The sequence below is a fragment of the Mercenaria mercenaria genome, chromosome 11 (genome assembly GCF_021730395.1).
Source record: "Mercenaria mercenaria strain notata chromosome 11, MADL_Memer_1, whole genome shotgun sequence".
NCBI classification, from domain to species: Eukaryota; Metazoa; Mollusca; class Bivalvia; order Venerida; family Veneridae; genus Mercenaria; species Mercenaria mercenaria.
In genome coordinates, this window is record NC_069371.1 from 77,426,622 (window position 1) to 77,450,067 (window position 23,446).

The 23,446-nt window shown below is 35.0% G+C and overlaps 2 protein-coding genes across 6 annotated transcripts in view; one reads left to right on the forward strand and one right to left on the reverse strand.

Annotated features, from left to right (window-relative positions):
- Positions 1-1,449, reverse strand: part of LOC123532704 (unconventional myosin-Id-like) — a 59,734-nt gene extending 58,285 nt beyond the window's left edge. The window contains exon 1 of the mRNA XM_053518227.1: positions 1,303-1,449. Coding sequence (XP_053374202.1) covers positions 1,303-1,403 — 101 coding nt within the window. The 5' untranslated portion in view covers positions 1,404-1,449. The remainder of the gene's footprint in view (positions 1-1,302) is intronic.
- Positions 1,450-6,898: 5,449 nt separating this feature from the next.
- Positions 6,899-23,446, forward strand: part of LOC123531471 (proteasome activator complex subunit 3-like) — a 32,745-nt gene continuing 16,197 nt past the window's right edge. Inside the window, exons 1-4 of one of the 5 annotated variants that reach the window (XM_045312472.2) lie at positions 6,899-7,074; positions 17,232-17,270; positions 18,464-18,496; positions 19,609-19,671. In XM_045312472.2, coding sequence (XP_045168407.1) covers positions 7,021-7,074; positions 17,232-17,270; positions 18,464-18,496; positions 19,609-19,671 — 189 coding nt within the window. In that variant the 5' untranslated portion in view covers positions 6,899-7,020. Of the gene's footprint in view, positions 7,075-17,231; positions 17,271-18,241; positions 18,314-18,463; positions 18,497-19,608; positions 19,672-23,446 lie in introns of those variants that run through there. The other 4 variants (XM_045312470.2, XM_045312473.2, XM_045312471.2 and 1 more) reach the window with 4 other exon arrangements.

Consider the following 23,446-nt stretch of genomic DNA (forward strand, 5'->3'; position numbering starts at 1 on the left):
TGTGCTTCCGAGAAATCTACCCTGATACAGGATTACATTTCAAATCCATTCCTAACTTTTAAAGACATTCAAAAAAGTTGGCTAACACCTTTACTAATTACTTACTAAGATCACAGACTCGGGTCCTGTGTATTTTATTTTTTTTATTAATATAAAAAAAAAAACCTTTTTTCACACAAATATGCTTTCTATGTTAGTCAAATGAAAAAAAAAAAAGATGACAAAAATCCGGTCACAGTGTCGTGTATGATATTGTGACCAGATTTTTTGTCATCATTTTTTTTTTTCATTTGACTAACATATAAAAAGTATATTTGTGTGAAAAAAAGGATTTTTATATTAAACAAAAAATACACTGGACCCGTGCCTGTGACTTAAGATACTGTCTGACGGTGGCGACATCGTTAAAAAATTCATCAAACCATTCATTATTTTGCCGATTTATTTATTAATTATTTCATCATGGAAATTAAAGGCATCAATCATTTAATCTGCCGTAATGACAACAAAACAAAAAGATTATATTAACCCGATAATCGGTTGCTAATTGATTGCAAATTGCATCTTCTCGCGTGTCAAGATGTTTATTACACATTGTTATATGTAAAGTAAACGCAGACTGGGTAGTACTATCCGAAATAAGTTAATTTTATAAGGTAAAATTATCGGAACCAGTCAACGGTTTTTAACATAATTTCTCGGAGGTTAAGATTTAGAACGTCTGAAACAAAATGGCGGTCCAAATTACGAACATTTTTTCATTTTCGCCACTCGCGATTTTTCTTTGCCACTTTCATCGCAGATTCGCCAAATGGCTCGATTGGCGAACGACAGCGTGGTCCCTGAGTATAATATATAAATCTTAAAGAAGTTATTTCTTATTCTTCACTCTTCTATATAAAACAAAAGCCCTCATTTAGCTCATGATACTACAAAAGGTCATTAAACGCAATCAACCCACATCTGAACAGAATCCATCCATGTGCCAAACCCATTTGTGCCAAACCCATCTGAGACCAACTAATCACTGCTAATTGGACTAAGACTTTTGACTTTAACTTTTTCAGACAGATCTATCCCTTATATTCTGTTTTGCTTCTCGTTTTATGAATGCTTTGAATAATGTTTATGTTGGCAAATCGTCCATGTCTGTGCATGAAAATAGAGTAAAACGGAAAAAAATGCGAGTCCCACCTGTTGACTCATTGGCAGGTTAAATACAAACATTTTGAGACGACCCCTAAGACCGGTAGTACAACTTAAAAGTAAGGAAAGCTGAAGAAGACACAAAATGAAACGTACCGTAATTTTAGATTATCCATAAAAGCATCAAGTGTAACATCGTGAAGGAGAACAAAGTCTCCTACCCCGAATTCGGGGCCTTCGTGCACAGAACCCGCCATCACAATTTAGTTCATTTCTAATCAACCATTAAACCGGAAGCAAGTGCCCAATTACTTCCACCTATGAATGCCTAATCCCCGTACCGTACCGGTACATTCATATCAACATTTTTCGTCAGATTTTCGGGAATATGACAGTTTGATACATAAGAGAAAACAACTGACAATGAAAACTGCCATTCTAGTATGTTTATGACGTCATTTACACATTGCTCACTTATATGTTCAGCAAAAGCCCTCCTAAGTAGACTGATCATTATAGTTTCTTAGCCGATTTCACTACCTTAAATGATGTAAGAAGAGATATCAAGATAAAAGTAACCTCAGAACAACGCTACCTTTCCCTTTAAGAGGTTTTGTACCGTGAGAATCACACGCGTTCTGTCCACAAAGCTTTCCTTTTGATTAAACAACACTTATGTCAGGTTTGAGAATGCAGTTTTCAGAGAAATAATTGGTATTCCTATGGGAACAAACTGTGCACCCCGTGTCGCAGATTTGTTTTTATATTGTTATGAAAGAGACTTATGTTGAGCCTTTCTCCAGATATGCATGCAGACATTATTATTGCATTTAATAATACATCACGCTATCTGGTTGATATTTTTAACATGGATAATACGTTCTTTTGTTAATTGGTGGATACTATTTATCCCTGGGAGCTCCAGTTTAATAAAAGTAACAATTCGGATACTGCTGTTTCATTCTGAGATTTACATCTCCCTATTTATGACGATATTATATATACAGAAAATTATGACTAGAAGGATGGTTTTAATTTTAGTACTGTAAATTCCCCCCCCCCCCCCCCCCCACACACACACACACACATTTGGATGGGGATGTACCTCATGCTATATGCTACATCATATAGGGTCTATATCTCTCAGTTAATTCGGTTTGCCAGAGCATGTAGTCATGTTGATTTCAATGAACTGAATCAATATATTACAAATAAACTTCTTCAGCAAGGTTACCGTTATTACAAATTGCGTCAATGTGGCTAACTTTTACTACCGTTATTCTGATTTGGTTTTATAACTCAGTTGTAATTAAAAGACACTTCTGCGAGAAGGTATTTCAAAAAAAACCAAGACAAATATCAAACAGGGAATGCCACGCACCAAAAATGCAGCCTCCTCAAAACGAAACCCACAGCACGCAGACGCGTGCACCACACACACACAGCCAACACATTAGGACAAAACGAACAAACAAAGGAACACACACACACACACAAAGCCAACACATCAGGACAAAACGACCAAACAAAGGAACACAGTGGAGCACCGCCTTGGAATGGTCAGTGGCAAAAACACCACTGGGGAGCTTAAACCGGTTTATGGTGCGCACCCAACCTCACTCTTACCCCTACCCTAACGCAAAACCCCTTTTATAGGATGTGGTTTACAACATTCGTCAGATTTTGGGTCATGGTAACTTGCCAAATGTATTTTGTAAAATTATAAAACGTTTTATTAAAAGATGTTATGACCCAAATGTTTTGAGACACACCGCATGTTTAGTGTCCAACCAGTTTACAGTTGGATGCTACGCTTTTCTCTTTGATTGTGTCTGACGGAAGAGGGGGAGGACTCTGTGATAAGCAGCTTTTAAATCCCACAAGGACTGAACTGTTTAGATTTCTGTATTTTGGTCTATTCCTTAAGCGTATTATTCTTGATGCTCTGTCTTCTACAAAGGAATTGAGTACATGCGTTTTTGGTTCTTAAGTTTTGCTTTTTATATAATTATACAAGAGCTTTTTTTATTTTACATGCCATGCCTTTTGTTTCCATTGCGTGTGTTAGAGATTCGCCTGGCGGGGATTACTCTTATTTACAATGCCCCGTGACATTCGAACGTGATTTGTTTATTAATTTGCATTCTTACCCGATATAGACTGTTTGTTTGTATGTTAAAGGAGAGTCTTGTTTTGTCGGTAAACAGCTTATATTAGCTAGTGTTAAACTTATCTTAAGTCAAAACCTTCTTTTCTTATTGAGCAAAAACGTTTTCAGTCTCGAGGTCCCTCTGACCTTCACCTTTAATGTACTGACACCCAAAACAATGTGAATATCACACACTGACACTGGTTATAATCATATGAATAAAATCTGTGAAAAGATCCTTTGGAAGTTTTGAAGTTTGACCAGCGACTTTTACGTATAATGCAGAAACCACTTTTATTCTCGAGTTCACTGTGATCTTTGACCTAAAAGTAATAGGGTTATATACAGACTTCAGGCAATTATCATATGAAGTTTGACCATTGTGAGATCAAGGATTTACTTTTTTTGACCTAAAACTAAATGGTCCACTGACCGACAGATAATGAACAAAAATATTCCACATCCTTCTCAAAGGGATGGGGGTGGGGGCCATATAAAAGGTTGAATCTATCAATTACGACCATAATGATGGCATATATTAGATATTGGATAAAAGATATAGTAGTAAACAAAAATTCTGATATTCTCCAAACTGTGAATGCTTAAGAATACAACAGGGGGTCATATCCGAACGTATATACAATCAATAAAACGTACAAAGCAAATAAAAAAAACACATTAGGATGAGCTGGTCTGCGGGACCCACCAACAGAACACACCGGAGCCCGCTATTTACACGCTACATATTTATCGTCACAGAACCCAAGTTGGTTTTTGAACTTGTTAAAATCTGTTAGCTGTCTTGAAGCTTTCTGGTAGTGATTTCCACAAAACCGGTGCTGCATATATAACGGAATGAATTCTTACCATATGTTGTTGTCTTATCTTGAGGGACATGTAGAATATTAGAAAACTAGTATCTAAAGTTATCACTTGGAATCTTTTTTCACCACTAAATCTGACAGCACTGTAGGGGCCATTTCATTCAATTTTTTTTTTAAGTTTCTGTGGCTATTATTCTAGTTTTCCTTAAGTGTAAGGATAGTAATTTGGCCTTAAACCCCCAACTGCCATATAAAAGCCACAAGATGGTGACGGGGCAGGTTTTTATATAAACTATGCATGTTTCACATCAGAGAGCCCTTTTTCAAAATTTTTAATAAACCAGTCCACTGAATAAAAAGTTATGAAAAATTGCATAAATACACATTGAAATATTCTTTATCAATTGGTGTTTTTATTTTTTAAAACAAAAAATGTTGAAGTAGTTTCAAAAAAATTATTTAAACCTAACTGCCAAAAATTTGAATTTGCCGGGAGGAGCTAATGAGGTCATGAACCCTAGAGGAACAGAGAATGTAAACAATTCCCACGTGGTTAATTTTATCAACAAACCTGATCGTCAGAAGGCTTCATATGTATCAATGGAATTAACACCTAGCTAGAGTGCATTGCAAAACTTCTCCAGAAAGTAATTTTGAACTTTTAAAGGTCCAATACTAAGGAAAGTGAACATTTTAATTTCTTTTAAAAAGCACAGAAACTATTTCATTTTATTGGAAAATGAAAGTTGGTATGTAGAAATTCGAAATAAATCGCAGTATATGTACAATTATTTTTCTATGAAGTATGAAGAAAGTTAAAAAGACCTGGGGGTCATTCTGTCGATTCATTGAAATTTCAACATAATACACGTACATTTCTTTGAGTTCCAAAGACCTTCTGTAAATTTTGACCTGCCAATCTTCATTATTTAGTGTCTTGCAGAAGTCTATGCACTGGCTATGAAAAAAATTGCCAACTCACTTTCCCTTAGTAATGGACCTTTAAACCAAATAGAATATCTTTATCATTTCTACAGTTATATTTTTATATGTCATATCATAAAAAATGTTTTAAAGAAATAGGGAACTACTAATTACAGACATACAGTGATAAATATTATTTCAAATAGCTTATCATTTTTATTAGTCCATATCACAGCAACACTTGCTAATTTGTGTGTATTGTTCTGCATCCTAGATTTATTGATAGGTTATCTCAATTAATGGACCAGCCAGCAATGACAGAATTTTAGTTAAATGAATGTTTGATTTTGAGTTTCATTGTTAAAATTACATAAACAGATTAAAAATCAGGAATGCTAGTCTTGACTCAATTTTTCATAGGATTGATACTGATATGGATGCACAATATGGATAATAATAGTTTTTAACCATCAAAACATGCAAACTAGTTCAAATTTCTTCTACAACTGACCATTGTTTACATTTGCCTGTGAATCATTTAAAGTGAGCTATTTTTAGCTAACAGACAGCCTAGAGTAGCATTGTTATTTGATAGGCTCCTCCTACAAAATTTACTGCCAGGGTAGTAAAAGTTGGGGCTTTAAGTAGTAGGTTTTCATACGAGCTATCATAATCATCATATGCAAATCTCAAAGCACGTTCTTGGAATTTTTCAATTTTTTAGAAATGCCAAGACAATGGACAAAAATTAAAATTTGAGAGCACAAAGGTATAAAATGTTGTTAGTCTCTTCCACTGATCCAGATTCGTTAATATGTATTATTTGACGTCGACGTCGTTTACAATGTCATGAATATAAGACACGTTGGCCAAATTGACTTGTTTATAATAGTTAAAGAAAGTAGAACTTTTGATGTTTCGACTGGAAAAGCTTACATATGAAAAAAGAATATTACATTTGTGATTTTCCACATTGAATTTATTAAACTCGTTGAATAATATTGATAAAATGCTCGACAGAGCCTCGCATTTTATTGTGTTATTCAACTCGTTTAATAAATTCAATATGAAAAGACACCCATGTAATATCCTCTATGTATAAACGCGTGAAAGAGTCAAGAAATATTTTAATCTGCTAAGCTTACTTAGGTTTTTACCTATTCGTTTTAAGATATTTGTTTATTGAGCAGCCTTTTTATAAATATTCTTATATAAGTGTCAAAATTTAAACTTAAGTCGATGTCAACACCTAGTAATTTCACAACATCTTCGCATTTGCATTCAATAGCGGAACTTTGATGTTTTTAACCACTTTTAACTTGTGAATATTCCATCTTACCTAACACTTTCACACTTTTATCTTCTTTCTCACTATTTTCATTTTTGAAGCCTTCCTTTCACTGCTTTTAAACCAACTTTTATCTGGTTGTGATGCACAACCCAGCTATTATACCCGTGAGGGGAGTCCAGCCGTATACAAAGATAGATAGATAGAACTGTCGATTTAAAAAACAGGAAATTTTTCATGTGTGTGTTTTTTTTTACCAACAGCTATTGCCTGAAATTTATCCGGGTTGGCCTGCATACAGTTAAATCTGAACCAGTCAATTAAAGTATCACTTTCTGTTTGCAAATTTGTAAGGAGTTCATCATAACTTGGTGTGTTGTCATCGGCATAATGTATACAGGGTACTGTTGTTTATAAAGTAGAAAATATCATTTATAAATAAATTAAAAAGTGAAATGAGGAACTTCCAGATTTAGTGGTTTTTAGCCTAATACAAAATCAATAGCAGTGTCTTACCTAAATTTTATTGTTATCTCCCTTGTTTAGAACTCTTGCACGCGGAGAACCTCACTGGTTCCACGCGCTAAACAAGAAAATAAACAAAACATCGGTAAACAGCAGTAAAAAAGACACACGGTTGAAAAATCCTAAAGAAAAAATTGGCGCAAGTTCATACATTTGAGACAAGAATGACGAAAGATTCTAAAAAACATGGTCATGCCAAAGATGGCGTGTCACAGAAGGTACTAAATAAGTAATTTGAATACAGAAATTGCAATCGAGTTGGCAGATTTCTCCTAGTCATCCCAAACAAAGTGTGGGTGGGGTGGTGATATTATAATTTTTCTTCAAATTTCAAAATATATAAGCATTTGCGTTTTACAAATCCTGAAAAACGTATTTGATTTCAGTTTATATAGAATTTTAAATATTGTTTTAAGTTGTACTTACCTTCAGCAGGTCAAAGACATCTGTTCATTTTCTTCTTCTGTAACGTTTTAGTGCCACACAAATCCCGTCAGTGAAAAGCTAGCTCATCACCAAAGGTGATTTAATGTGCATATATACTGTCTTTTTACTCCAATCACAATTGACAGGTTTACAAATTTGCATATTAATGGAATTACTTCCCTTTATGCATTCAGTAATCGCTACATTACTTTCCCCTCCGAGAAATCTCGTCCCGAGATTTGGCCTAGGAAATGCCTGGGTAAGGCAACTCCAGTCCGGCAGTTGACTTCATCCCACCGCTGCCACCATTTGTAACGTTTTAGTGCCACACAAATCCCGTCAGTGAAATGCTAGCTCATCACCAAAGGTGATTTAATGTGCATATATACTGTCATTTTACTCCAATGACAATTGACAGGTTTACAAATTGGAAGTGTCTAGCCGTCCGGTAACCGGACGCCTAGCCTGCGTTCTAGTCGTCCGGTTACCGGACGGCTAGCAAATCCTCAGGGGATTTTCTAGTCGTCCGGTAATTGATTTCCAAATGAATAAGACATGATTTTATATAGTTTTAATGTTATTTACTTAAGATATTGATACTTATCTGCAAACAAAATGTTGTGTGAATACATATTATACAGATTTACAATAAATCACTGCATTATTCAGCCGATAAAATGGAAGTTTGCCGAACTCAATGATGGTGAGATCGACATGACGTCACTTATCAAAGTCTGTTCATCTGGAGGCTTTTATGGGATCGGAATTTTTAAATTTTAACAACTTTTTCACTGGATTTTCAAAATTAAAACAGTTTTGAAATTTCAATTTCATATTTTAGTATTCAAATATTTTTTAATGAACAACTGTTTTAAATGACATCTAATTTCAAAAGCGGCACTGAAATGTTCAAAACTTTAAGAAAAACAGTAGTTAAAATATATATAGAGATTTGTGTTTTAATAATTAAAGTTTAGGCCGTTAGAAAAACATCACTTTTTACAAAAATAGCATATGGACGTTCGGCGATCAATGTTTAATCATTTCTAAAAATAGAATATCAACGGCTTTGTAAACAAACACGATCTCTTGCGTTTAATTGACTGAAAAGTCAGATAAATATTGGTATTTTAAGTAAATAACATTTAAAACTGTATAAAATCATTACCTATTCAATAAGAAATCAATTACCGGACGACTAGAAAATCCCCTGAGGATTTGCTAGTCGTCCGGTAACCGGACGACTAGAACGCAGGCTAGACGTCCGGTTACCGGACGGCTAGACACTTCCTTACAAATTTGCATATTAATGAAATTACTTCCCTTTATGCATTCAGTAATCGCTACACTTCTTCCGTTGAACTCCAAACTTCAAGATGAGTATTCTCGGAATTGTGACTGTACATGCATGTGTTGCCTTTTTACAATTAAAAGTAAAAACTGTTCTAAGATTAATTTAGTGATGATAATAGCAGCCCAGACATAAGAGTCCTCGATGGTACTGGCTGCTACTACTGACTCTGGAAGACTGTTCCATATCCATATTGCACTTGGGAAGAAGGAGCCCTTGTGAAGTAGAAGTCTTGAATGCGGGATGATGAAGCACATGCTGTGACTTCTTGTTGACTTGATATTTGTTCTAATTAAATATGGAACTGATGGAATAGCAATAAGTTGATACACTATCCCGGCAGTGGCCGGCACAACCCATTTTTCAACCGCTTAACAAGTTTTCTGTGCAGTTTTGTACAAATGCAAGTCCAAATCTTTGGTTTATTGTCTAACACTTTCTATCAGCATAAGTGCTATAAAAGCATACCATTTAAGTTTCTTACCGATCGAATCCCTGGCATGATGATTTTGAAAGCCATCAGTAGGAAGTCGTGCTGAAAATTTACAACCTAAATTCGACCACAGGTGGTATTTTCCTTCAAGCAAAATGAAACAGCACTAAACCAGGGTTTTTTCTAGCTAATTTGGGAACATAGCCTATACCTCTAAAATTGGGAATTTTGACACATAAATGTTCCAAATTGGGAAATATTTAGTCCAATAGGATATAGTAAAGATGTGTTTAAGCACTTTCTTGTACACTTATTTCACATTGTACAACCTCTTACACATACTGCCATTACAAAATTGTCCATAATTTGGTCAATGTTTGTGCAATTTTGATGAAATTTTTTTCAGAATGTAAATTGGGAATTTTTGCACTCATTTTGGGAAAAATACATACTTTTTGGCATTGGGAATATAGCCGAATGACGGCTATAAAACGGCCGAAAAAAAACCCTGTAAACTTTTACTGTACTTTCATTACAACATGGCAAACATAGAACACTCAAAATTCAAGTCTGGCAACAAACACCAAAACCAACACAGGGGTGGCTCTGGATATTTTTTATCTATTGCCGACACTCGCCATTTGGCAAAAGTTGGGGCCAAAGAGGAGCCACTGGAGCCAACATTGGTGCCGGTGCCAAAAGATTTTACCTGAATTATAAACTACAAGAATGAAAACGAAATACTAAAATTCAACTTCATTTATTTCAGTTCAATTTCAAAAATACAAAAGTAACAAAACAAATAGCAGTCTTCGTCGTAACTGGGTTGCCCGAAGTCCGGGACAAGTAGATCCTGTTTTGGGCAAGCCAAAGTTTTCAGGTGGTTGCCCGAACGGACAAGTGCTTTTCCAAAATTTAAATCCCTTAATTTTCACAATAATTACAGAATTTCATGAATCTGAAATGAACATCCTAAATACTAGCTTTCGTATATTTATGCATGAATTGATGACTTCACATTTGCAATATATAAAGTAACTTTACAAAAGTCTGAAATTACATCCCTAAAATTACCTGAATTGACTGGAATTTACCCGCGAATCGTAAAGATATCAAAACGTCATGCCAGTAATTTTCCATTCCACGAGCACGTGCGACCTATCGTATCGCCGTTACTTTTGTTTATCGACACGTACACAAAAATGCGTGTAGTGCATTCATTTTTTAATATAATCGCTTCAAATTTTCAACACCGCTTGAGAAGTTATACAGTTTGAATTCTATAACAATTTTAATAAGATATCGACAGAAATGTAGGCAAAATTCTATAAAAACGATCGAAGTTTCATACAATTATTTGTAAAATTTCAAACAGTGCGATCTTAATTATTTATTTATTTCTAAAAGTAAATAAATAATACATACTATAGTCATAAATTTCAGACTTTTGACAAGAAAGTACAAAAAACAGAATTAAAAAATCTTAAATAACGAAAAAGCGGCAGCAATTTAAATACATCGAGTAAAACGATTTTTGGCAAGTGCGGCAGAATAGGTTACGTGACCTCGTGCACGTAAATAAAAATTGTTTAAAAGCAGTATGATGTCGCTGTGGTTTTTAATAAGTTTAATAAGTAAATGAATCTTTGTACTTTTTTGACTCGACACTATGTCAGATATTCTTTTCAAACAATAATGTAAATTTCTTGAGGGCAAATAGGTCACAGAGGTAGGATATCTACTATTATCGTTTGACACATTTACCAGTTTATACGGGATATTGTATATTCGCTTTTAAAAAAATTAAAGAAGATACTTTTTTTACTGATTTCTTCTCAGCAATTTAAAGAACCGGGGCCGTTCGATCAGACAGTGATGTGTCACATGGCGCGAAAACATGACGTAATGCCATGACAATCTCGGGCAACAATACCGCTTTGATCTCCACTTCAGAAGCCCGATACCGACACACTTCTTTTAGCTCCTTGAGGGGGTTTTAATTGATGATGAAAACAAGGCCAATTACTTGTTTATCAACAGAATAATTACCGATAATTGTTAGGTTTTTTTTTCGCTTTAAACACGGGTGGGTTGATGATTTTTATTTTGTCCATATTTTTTTTTGGACACGTCGCCCCGGGCTGTGATAATAGGCTACATTAAAATTTTACTTGATAATAATGCTTCAAAAACAAAATAAAAAAAACAAAACAAAAATACTGACCTACCGACCCTACTTTTTTTGGCCATGCCAGCAGAAACACCTTTTTTTTGGGGGGGCGGGGGTGCCAAACCAGGCTGATCAATTATTGCAGTTAACTTTGAACAACTACACAATATTTTGAAGGCCCTAAAAAGTAAGTTTTAGAAGGGTAGTGCAAATTTGAACCCCACACCTGGCATATAACTAGATACTGGTATAGGTCTTACTTTTTTTCTACAGTTTTCTCCCATAATTTCTGTCTGCTAGTTACTTGAATATTGCAACATGGTTATCCACTTACGTTGGCTTAGCCTGCCCATGGATAGTGTGGGTAGGTTAGTTGACTACCATTAAATAACTGAATGTTGAATTAAGCATAAACCAAAATACATCATATTTATAAACAAAATTATTTCGGGCAAGTAAAAATGTTTTCGGGCAAGTGGTTTTCTTAACTTACTTGCCCGAAAGGACAAGTGCTGAAAAAAAATTAAGGCGAAGACTGAATAGAATAAAAAGCAAAGTTTAAAGAACATTTTAGTAAAATGAGTGTCTTACAAGTTCTTTTAATCATTTCTAAATAAAGTACAAACTGCGCTATAAAAAAAGTCCCCTTTAAATTTTTATCCGAAATTTCCGCGTCCGAAGCTCATCAATTTATCAGGTGTTATGATCGAACGCCGTGGAAGTTTTCGTGCATGTTTCGATTCTTTTGCTTTAAAAATGCCCGATTCTTGCATCAACTTGTTCAGATTTATAGTTTACTCGATTTATTTATTAATTTTTTTAAAACAAAACTGAACTTCTCGATATTTTTACAAATTATTTTTACGGCAGTTCAGACGTCCGTGGAATTGGTTCCCGGGCAATTTATTTATAGAAATTGGCCGTGATTGAAATAAATTTGGATGCAATTTATAATAAAATCAAGAAATAACGTAAGACTGATACATTAAGATCATGCTGAAGAAGGTTTTAGTCTGCATTCGATAAAATTATCGGCTTTTCACGCCGATTGAAAACTTTTAAAATGTTGGCGGCTTGCAATATTGATAAATAACGCTACGATTGGTTGAAGTTTGACAGGCAAGTAGGCGGAGTTAACCAGGGATTTAACGATAATTGACATTTGTTTTACAACTTTAATTAATTAAACAAACAGATTACAACTCGGCGATTCGGATACGCCCGCAGGCGATTATTAACTTCACAGCGACTAGGTAGGATGATCCTTGGTGTCATTAAAAAAATGTCTCGGCCCGATCTTTGCTTTGTTGTCGCCAGAAACTTTCGCCAACTGATTCAGACTAGCGCCAGAATTTAAATCGGTGCATTTGGCGCCATTTGCGACCGACAGTGCGACCCCTGCAATATGACAGATCAAAATACTGTAGGTGCACTTGCCTAAATTGGCACCTAAATTACAGGGGGTAGGGTAAAGTAAATGGCAGTCAAAATTTAGTGCATTATCTAAAGAACTATATCATGTGCTCAATTATTCCAGAGAACCAGGGTGTCACATCTGCTACATTGATAACTGTCACAGATGACAATGTATTATTGCTAAGCTTTTGACACTCCTAATATTTCAAATTGCTTAGAAAATGAAGAAAACTGTTGCAAGGACAGGCATCATGATTGCATTGTCAAAATAATTTAATAATAGTATGCTTCACAATTCTGGCAGTAAGCATGTGTTAAGCAATAAACATTTAGTGCAAAATATATATAAATACAGATATTGGCTTAAGCAAGAATAGGTAGTAGACAAGGAAAGATGCAGGTTTTTTAGTAATAAGAAAAACCTCATGAAAACATAGTACTGCTACATAAATGGAATTTATATAATTTTCCAAGTACCAAAACTGAAGGAGAATAGGTTCCTAACATGTTCTGTCTCTGCTGTAAACAGTGAAACAATCACAACTGATAAATTTGGCTTGTAAAGATTTTTATCATACAAAGTCCTAGGTGGTCGAAAACATGTTGTGGTTGAAAATAGGTTGTGTGGGGATACTTTATAGAGTATAATTATTTTACTGGTCTTGCGATGTTCTTTGAGACTTGGCCAGGATAAACATTTAAGCATGGCTGTAACACTGCTGGTACGTCTATAATCCCCTGTAACATATCGTGCTGCTCTTCTTTGCACCTGTTCGACCTTGTTGATGTTAGTCTGTGTATATGGATCCCATACAGAGGAGGCGTATTCCATTATTGTTCTGTGGTCGATATTGTCACTGTGCAAATAGAACTTTGGCGGTGAGTTTGTAGTTTTTAGTTAATATTCATATTGCAATGAATGGTTGCTTTGTCTGCGAAAGGTCCAGAATGTCGATTTTACTGACTGCTTACAGCATGATTCATTGTTATGCGATGTTGTCAGACTTAGGATTCGCTTTGTGTACTGTTCGATTCAATGTCGGATTGTCGAAAAACATAAATATATGAAAATGTGTTGAGGTAATTTTAAAAGTTGATTCATTTGAATAACTGTCAAAGGCAATGTTTGAATGGGAAAATAGCTGATAATATTTTTTTCCTGGCCATATAAAGGAAGTAGTTGAAAACATAGCCTCTGAGGGGTTAAAACCCTTGTCTAGGGAGTAGTTATATTAGTATGGGTGTTTACATAACTAGGACTCAAAAATAAGTCATTAAACTCAAACCACTCGTTCAGGACCCCTGTGGACCGACCATATTCTGATCTGTTCAGTGTTAGATGCTAAAATATACTATTACAAATAGCTGTGCTTAAATGAACCTTGTATTGAAACCTAACTTGGAATCTAATCAGAAGTCTGCCAACACACAGAGCTCATCATGAACTTCTATTATTTTCACCTGTCTAGTTGGACAAGTACTCTTTGAAAATACTTGTCGTGACCAGCAATTAAATTGTCCTTCAACCTCTTTGAACACATCTGTAAGATATGCAGTAATCGTTGCTTTCGTTTTTGCTTTACCCTTGATTTTTCTCGCATTGTGCTAGAGCTTGAAAACCATATCAAAATGAGTCTGACATCAGGGCTTCCATTAAGCGGCATCCCGGCGTAAAATACGCCAAAAATTATGATCCGTACGCCAATACACAATGTCAGAGGCGTACAAAGGACTTCCGATATTTTCGAAGGACGACAAAATCAATACACCATGACGTAACTTCACTCGAATGACATGATTAGCTCCGCCCCGTAACTAATCAAAGTGGTTTAACTCTTGATTGACAGCCTCGAAAAAACTGCCCGCATTGTTTGAAGTGTGAGACTAGTGTGAAAGCATCGTGTTTGATAGAGACCGTCTGTAAATGTAAGCCGTTATAAATCCAGATCAGTTGACATGTTTAGAATGCGCTAATTGCCGACAATAAAACATTACATGCATTTGGCTCGGATTAAGTTGATGAAAGAAGCTCCGAAGTTGGAAGACAAAGTAACTAACTGTGGAAAATTTATCAATAATTTCAGCACAAAAAAAGTTGAAAAAACCTCAGCAAGTAACTATATTCCTCTAGCAAATGACATTTCACATCCAGTTTAAATTAAAACGTTTTTTTTTCCGATTGGTAATAAATTTGCTACTTACTTTTTGTAAATTTTTGTAAATGATAAATCCTACTTTCACAGTATTTTTTAGAGAAAAAAAAAACAACAACAACAAAACATTCAATTTGTCTTCTATTAAGACCTGATATCTCTGACACATTTTGATGAATAGCCTGAAACAAACACAACATGGCAGCTAAACGTGGGCAAAATTTTCCTTTATTGATTTTCTTTGATGTGAGATGAAAGTTAACTGGTTGGGTATTGCCAGGTGAATGACATAATTTGACATAATTCTACTCCAAGTAAAATGTACTTGGATTTTCATTATGTAGCTGAACAACAGGAAGTTTGTTGATTTTAATAAAAATGCTGACTGTTGCTATACGTATAATGAAACAATAAAATATTTTTTTTTTTGTAAAATAAAATATTTTCTAATCATTCTAGTGGTTCTTTTCTCTAAATTCTGTTACTTTACACATTGTTCTGAACCAATTAGATATGATGATAGTAATGATGATGATGATGATGATATTGAAGGTCATTTTACAAAGTGATACTACGTAGGACTCCAAGAAAATTTAAGAGGGACTCCAAAATCCTAATGTTAGGCAGTCCTGACTCCATGAAATTGAATCCTAATGGAAGCCCTGCTGACATCTTGCTGATGTAAACCAAAGAAGTATAAAATACACAGAATCGCAACAGGAGATAATCTCGCATAGACTTGTGTCACCGCGCTAACTTATGATATCTTATTGAAGCATTTGCTGACTTCAAAAGACGCTTATTAAAGTATTACAGTGGCGCTACGGCCGAATCGTGTCCAATATTCAAACGACAACAGTTACTGTTGATTTCTCAGACTTCCAATCATAAATTCATTTCTTCCCTGTGTGGAAAATACTATCAACATTAAAAAACACGATTTTAAAACATTATAAACATGATAAACAAACGATCTGATAGAAAGTTTTTCATGACACAAATTGTTATCTTTCTGCTTTCTGTTTCATACACTGGTAAAACAAGATCTTGTTCAGTTCCCATGAGATGATGGCATGATTTGCTCTATATGCCTTTCAACTTGTGGAGCTGTTTATTTTTTATAGCCCTTTATGCAATCTGATGTCATAAAATTGATTACTGCAGTTGCAAAGGGAGATAATTGCCAAGAAGCAATTGTGCTTGCCAGTTTGCAGTGTCTAGGACAGAAGTTGGGTTGTTTACAAAATGTATGCTTCACAAATAATTAGTTTTTTAATGAAGTTGATTTTGCTCATTTAGTCCTATAGATACGAAAACTGATAATGACCATTTTAGAAATAATTTGTCCCATCGGTCAACCACCTTTCAAACATTACTTGTCTGGACTCAGATTTTATTTGTCTTGGACAATTGGACATGTCGAGCCCTTCTCTATCATTTTATCAATTCAGATGCTAAGGACTCATATTTTTAATCCATTTTCCTTCTAAGCTGACATAAAATTGATCGAAGAACACAATTTGAAGACCACTTAAAACACAGACGTTTTGAATGGTTATTGCTGTCTGAATTATTTAGCCTACCATTGCGGTTGTCATGCTACATTTTGTAACAAGGCTCTGTTGACATATAGAGCAAAATTTAATGTGCGGTTACAGAATTTTTTTTGAATCTATACTTTCTACCACAAACTTTTGTTGAAAATGCTGACATTTATAGTTAAATTCAATTTATAATATAATGGAGGATGTTAATCTTCACATTGAAAAATTACAATGTGCTATGAACTTTGCTTGACATCAACAGTTTATCACAAGACTTTGTGCAATGGACACCAGTAAGGTAAACAAATGGGGTTTAGCCAAAACTAAATAGATGCAGCCATCAGAAAATAAAAAAGTGTCAGTTAAATTATGGTAGCCAGAATTAACTAACCTTCTTACTAAAAAAATATTATATATATTTAATACTGTGGTCTTGCGATAAATGTGACATCCGCTCAACTCAGGGGGATTGTGGGTTTGAGCTCTACTGGGGTCACAACCACATCTTCACATATGACACCGGTACTTCTTTTTCAAGGAAGCAGATTTGAGAGTGGTTCTAGTAAGCTTGAAACTTTCATCACAATCGAGCTAAATAAGTTAGTGTAAAATATACAGTCATGTACTAATGGATAAGGATTTACATTGTGTTATATGGATTTTAGTCTTACTAGTGTTTCTAATTTGTCAGATCTGAGCGAAATATTTTTATTAACTAACATGTTACAGGGATACAATTTATTGATATCTAACAAAAAATTGCATTGCCAAAATTTGGTAAGAATAATGAAGTCTTAAGGATGTTCATCATGGTACATTCTGATTTTTGCTGTAAAATTACACTGCCCCACTTTTATGAGTATGTATGTTTATTTCTTGTAGAGAAAGACCCATGATGAACATATAGATGATGACATTGTGGTATAGTTTAGTTTATTTGTTGGTGTTATGTTTCATATACAATTATAGATTTATTAATGCTTATCACTTCACCTGCTTTGGAAAAACAGACGTGTGTCTGTCTATCTTATTTTGTGTGCGGAGTATACCGCAAAAAACATTTAATATATTGACTTTTAACTTGCCATGTAGGTAGGTGGTAAAGCCATGTGCAGAGCACATAAACCAGGCCTGTAGGTCAAAGTCATAAAAGGAGCTCAAAGGTCAAATTTGTACCTCATATGCTTATCCCCCCACCCCCTCTCTCACAAACACACACACACACAATGCACCCCACAAAAAACCTTTTATTATTAAAGTACAACAATCCACATTACTCCCCACCCGACACCCCACATTACACCCCCCATCAATCTCCAGACCACCCACCTGGCCTCACAGATTACCCACCTCCCCTCTCACTTTAATAGGGCATAAAATTCATCATATGACAAAACCATCCAGCTGGCTTATGGAAGGTCATTACTTCTACTCAGGTGCCACATTTGCCACATTTGCCTTCAACCATGTAAAAAGGTGTACCTAGGGTCTCTCCATCATCAAAAGCTTGAAAAGTCGCAGTATGACCTATATCATGTGAGTGTGACTCTCAACCCAACAAAAACAAAGAAATATGCTCTTGTTTTAACTTTCCATCTTCGAAGGCAAGCTCTGTTGTCTGCGGACAGCTCATGTTTATCTATAAAAATTCAACACTGAATTATTATTGTCAAAGCCTGGCAGCTGAAATGTAAACAAATTTCAATAACTTTTTTGACATGAATTGTTCATTAATTGTTTTTGTTTTATGTTAATTGTGATGTGTTTTGCATGCATGAGTTGTTTTACTGTCTGTATGTAATTGATGGTAATTGAATGATGAGTAGAATGCAGTCAGTTACATCATAGGCTGTACAATCTGTCATGTTATAAAATTATACATGTAATAACACAATTGAAGGATAAATATGTACTGGAATCGTCAACGTCATTTTGGGCATTTTCAGAATTACAGCAACAAAAAGGTGAACTTGGATATATATATATATTCAATCTTACGGTTTCTTTGAATGTTTTGCTTTTTTGTTGTTGTTGTAGCAGTTTTTCCTTTGATGTTTATAGTTAAGTGTCATTTTATTCGTATTTCGGTAAAATTTGTGTTCACGATTTTTCAGGTTCAAGACTTCAAAGACACATTCAAGTCAGAGGTGAGTATTATAATTATATTCTAGATTTTCTGACAATTTGGTTTAATTAAAAAAAATCAATGGAAGTCTGCAGATGAGGCGACAGCACATTGGGTATTAAATAGAATGATTTTTTTTTTAATGAATCAAGCCGTTTCGGTCTTTTGTTTGAAAAATTAAACTTTAGCCTGCTGTCGGCAAGTGATTCTGCCTTTGCGACCAGTGCAGACCATGATCTGCCTTCACTTTTCGCTATTCAGTCAGTGAATTTTCAGTAAACACCCCTTTGAACAATAAGTGGTACTGCCCAAATCAAATGATGGGCCAGTCCAATTTAGAAATTTATTAGGGTAAAAGTTAATTAATTTGTGATGAAGCTATTAGGCTGAATAACCAGGCCTTCCTTTCATCATTTTGGGAATGCCACCAACACTGGTGAAATTTGGAAACTGTTCCAAAGATTGTCTTAATAGCGGAAATATTGAAAGTTACAATAATGTGTATAAAGATGTTGCTGTTTGTATTTAAATATTTAAAACATTTTGGATGACAATTTGATAGCTGTTCAGCTGTATCATGTTTACGCATAACCAAAATAAACATAAAGTAGCAAAACTATTGTAAAGTTGAACATTTATAGCAAAACTCCTAAACTTAGGAAGTTCAGAATTGGGGGAAAAATCATACTTTTTTGCTTTGAGACTGCTTAATTTTACCAGAACTAGATTTATATAGGGAAAAAGCCTTGATAACAACAAAATGTTGACACAAATCAAATTGGTATTCCATTTTATTACGTTTTTCAGTGAATTATCGAAATATTAGAGTGAAATGAAATTCAGGGATATTGCTCACTGGTAAGAAAATGTAAAATGGGTAAATATAGTCAATACATGAATTAAAAAGAAAATTTGTTTGTTTTACATATAAGATCAAAATTTTATCTTATCTTTCATTTTCACATGTGGCTGTGCCACTTGTGAAAATATTGTATTTGCTTTTCACTTCTGAAAGATATTTCAATCTTATACTGAAACAAACAAAATATCCTCTTTGTGATAAGTTGGATTGAAATAATTTGATAACATATCAAGTAACTGCTTTCAGTCTTATGTGTTTTAATGCTATTTCAGGGAGAACATTTAGTTAAAACAGTATTTCCACAGAAAATCATTGAGCTAGAAGAAATACACAAGGTATGTGGAATATTTGTTTATATTAGTGCTGTGATTAGTTGAATATATCTCCCGCTGATGATATTATTATTGTTATTATACCAGATTTATATAGCACCCTTTCCATGATAAACACATTCAAAGGTGCTTTACATAACGCAAATGCAGCCATACGGGGCGTGAAATTCATCCTCAATTAGTACAGACACAGAGCGATCTGACCAGAGGGACAGAGTGAGATAAAGCCCCCAGAACAGATAGAGAGAAATCCTTTTTAGATACAGGTCTGTCAAGCTAACTTAGCCTAGCTCTTTGTGAATACAGTCTGGTTCTTTAACGTGCCCGATGTATAGCACCGATACACGCAAAGCCGTCTTTCCTGGGTAGAACCAGTACATTCCTCTTAGTTAGGTGGGAGACACTCAAGAGCATCTCAGAAATTTCCAGTGCCTGGACCTGGATTGGAACCCCGGACCTCTGGATTGACAGTCAAGCGTGTTACCACTAGACCACCAGACTACCGGCTAACCTATATCAACCTCATAGGCCTGACTGATGACAAGGGGAACATGCTGAATCGGACTCACTTTTTATGCCATCATGTCACATTTTATATCATTTTTTAGCTCGACTATTCGAAGAATAAGTAGAGCTATCCTACTCACCACGGCGTCGGCGTCACACCTTGGTTAAGTTTTTCGTACCAGTCCACATTTTGACAAAGTCTTTTGAGATAAAGCTTTGAAACTTTCAACACTTGTTTACCATTATCATGGCCAGTTATAGGCAAGAGCACATAACTCCATCAAGGATTTTGGCTGAATTATGGCCCCTTTTGACTTAGAAATCATGGTTAAGTTTTTTGTACCAGTTCATATTGGACAAAGTCTTTTAAGATAAAGCTTTGAAACTTTCAACACTTGTTTACCATCACCATGGCCAGTTATAGGCAAGAGTACGTAACTCCATCAGGGATTCTGGCTGAATTATGGCCCCTTTCGACTTAGAAATCTTGGTTAAGTTTTTCGTACCAGTTCATATTTAGACAAAGTCTTTTGAGATAAAGCTTTGAAACTTTCAACACTTGTTTACCATCACCATGTCCAGTTATAGGCAAGAGCACATAACTCCATCAAGGTTTTTGGCTGAATTATGGCCCCTTTTGACTTAGAAATCTGGGTTAATATTTCGTACCAGTTTATATTTTGACAAAGTCTTTTGAGATAAAGCTTTGAAACTTTCAACACCTGTTTACCATCACCATGTCCAGTTATAGGCAAGAGTACATAACTCCATTAAAGATTTTGGCTGAATTATGGCCCCTTTTGACTTAGAAATCTTGGTTAAGTTTTTCGTACCAGTTCATATTTTTTGTAGTGTTTGACATATGGCTTTTAAACTTTTATCACTTGTTTAGTATAATAGTCTCTATCTGTAGGAAAGAGAACATAACTCTGTCATGTATTTTGGCTGAATTATGGCCCTTTTTGGATTTTGAAATTGGTTCTGTTTTCATACAAGTCCATGCTTTGTCAAAACTATTTGACATATGGCTTTTAAACTTTGAACACTTGTTTATCATTATAATTTCCATGTGTAGGCAGGAGTACATAAATGTTTTGGCTGAATTATGGCCCTTTTTAGCTCATCTGATTTTTTGAAAAAAAATGATGAGTTATTGTCATCACTTGAGCGGTTGTCGGCGTCAGCGTCTGCGTCGGCGTTGCCTGGTTAAGTTTTATGTTTAGGTCAGCTTTTCTCCTAAACTATCAAAGCTATTGCTTTGAAACTTGGAATACTTGTTCACCATCATAAGCTGACACTGTATAGCAAGAAGCATAACTCCATCTTGCTTTTTGAAAGATTTATGGCCCCTTTTGTACTTAGAAAATATCAGATTTCTTGGTTAAGTTTTATGTTTAGGTCAACTTTTCTCCTAAACTATCAAAGCTTTTGCTTTGAAACTTGGAATACTTGTTCACCATCATAAGCAGACCCTGTACATCAAGAAACATAACTCCATCTTGCTTTTTGCAAGAATTATTGCCCCTTTTGGACTTAGAAAATCAGTTTTCTTGGTTAAGTTTTATGTTTAGGTCAGCTTTTATCCTAAACTATCAAAGCTATTCCTTTAAAACTTGCAACACTTGTTCACCATCATAAGCTGACCCTGTACAGCAAGAAACATAACTCCATCCTGCTTTTTGCAAGATTTATGGCCCCTTTTGGACTTAGAAAATATCAGATTTCTTGGTTAAGTTTTATGTTTAGGTCAACTTTTTCTCTTAAACTATCAAAGCTATTGCTTTAAAACTTGCAACTCTTGTTCACCATCATAAGCTGACCCTGTACAGCAAGCAACATAACTCCATCCTGCTTTTTGCAATAATTATTGCCCCTTTTAGACTTAGAAAAATCATTTTCTTGGTTGAATATTATGTTTAAGTCAACTTTTCTCATAAACTATCAAAGCTATTGCTTTAAAACTTGCAACAGTTTTTCACCATCATAAGTGGACACTGTACATCAAGAAACATAACTCTATCCTGCTTTTTGCAAGAGTGATGGCCCTTTTTAGACTTAGAAAATCATGGGTAGGACAATATTTCTATTATAAAAAAAAAATCAGATGAGTGTCAGCACCCGCAAGGCGGTGCTCTTGTTGGACTTTGAAATTGGCTCATATATTGCCATTTAGTGCAAGACTTATCGAAATCAAAGTAATACAGGAACATTGTTTGTCTAATCTATTTATTTCTTTTGTCTGAATATCCTTGGAAATATTTTGACCCCATTCTTCAATCAGTTCTTCGAATAGTCGAGCGCGCTGTCATCAGACAGCTCTTGTTCTTTATTTCTTTCCAGGTTTTGAATACTAGACAATTTTATAAAATTTTAATTTGTTGCTCTTTGAAGTTCAATTATAGTAAAAGTGTTAATCTACATAAAAAGAATCAAAGTTCAAAAGAGGTGTATAACAAATGCTGAAAATAATTTTAGACTGACCTTCACACCAATAACTCTTAGATATATATTCTTAAACATATGGTGCCCACCCTCTTAGCTCAATAGGGAGAGCGCAGATCTGTGGATCATAGGATCATGAGTTTGATCCTCGGGTGAGGCACACATTCACCGTGACGATTTAAAAAAAAAAGACATTATGTCTGAAATCATTCGTCCTCCCCATCTGATTCATGTGAGGAAGTTACTTGCGGAGAACAGGATTGTGCTGGTACAGAATCCAGAACACTGGTTAGGTTTAACTGTCTGCTATTAAATAACTGAAATAGTGTTGAAAAAGGAGCGTTAAAACCAAACCAAACAATTTCTTACACATATGAGCCGTGCCATGGGAAAACCAATATATTGGCTTTACGACCAGCATGGATCCAGACCAGCCTGCGCATCCGCGCAGTCTGGTCAGGATCCATGCTGTTCGCTTTCAAAGACTATTATTATTAGAGAAACCATTAGCGAACAGCATGGATCCTGACCAGACTGCGCGGATGTGCAGGCTGGTCTGGATCCATGCTGGTCGCAAAGCCACTATGTTGGTTTTCCCATGGCACGGCTCATATTATGGCCATTGTGGGGTAGTAAAACTTCATGTGAAGGGAAATGCTGTCTTGTAGGTTGGTATAAGGGAACCTGATATAAATAGCTTTTGAGTTTCTCTTCCATTTAACATTTTGAAGTCTACTTTGACATTATCAATCAAATTGTGTGTTAGAGAAAAGTACATGTGTCAAGATAATTATTACAAAATTATCTGATGACCTTAATATTAAATAGG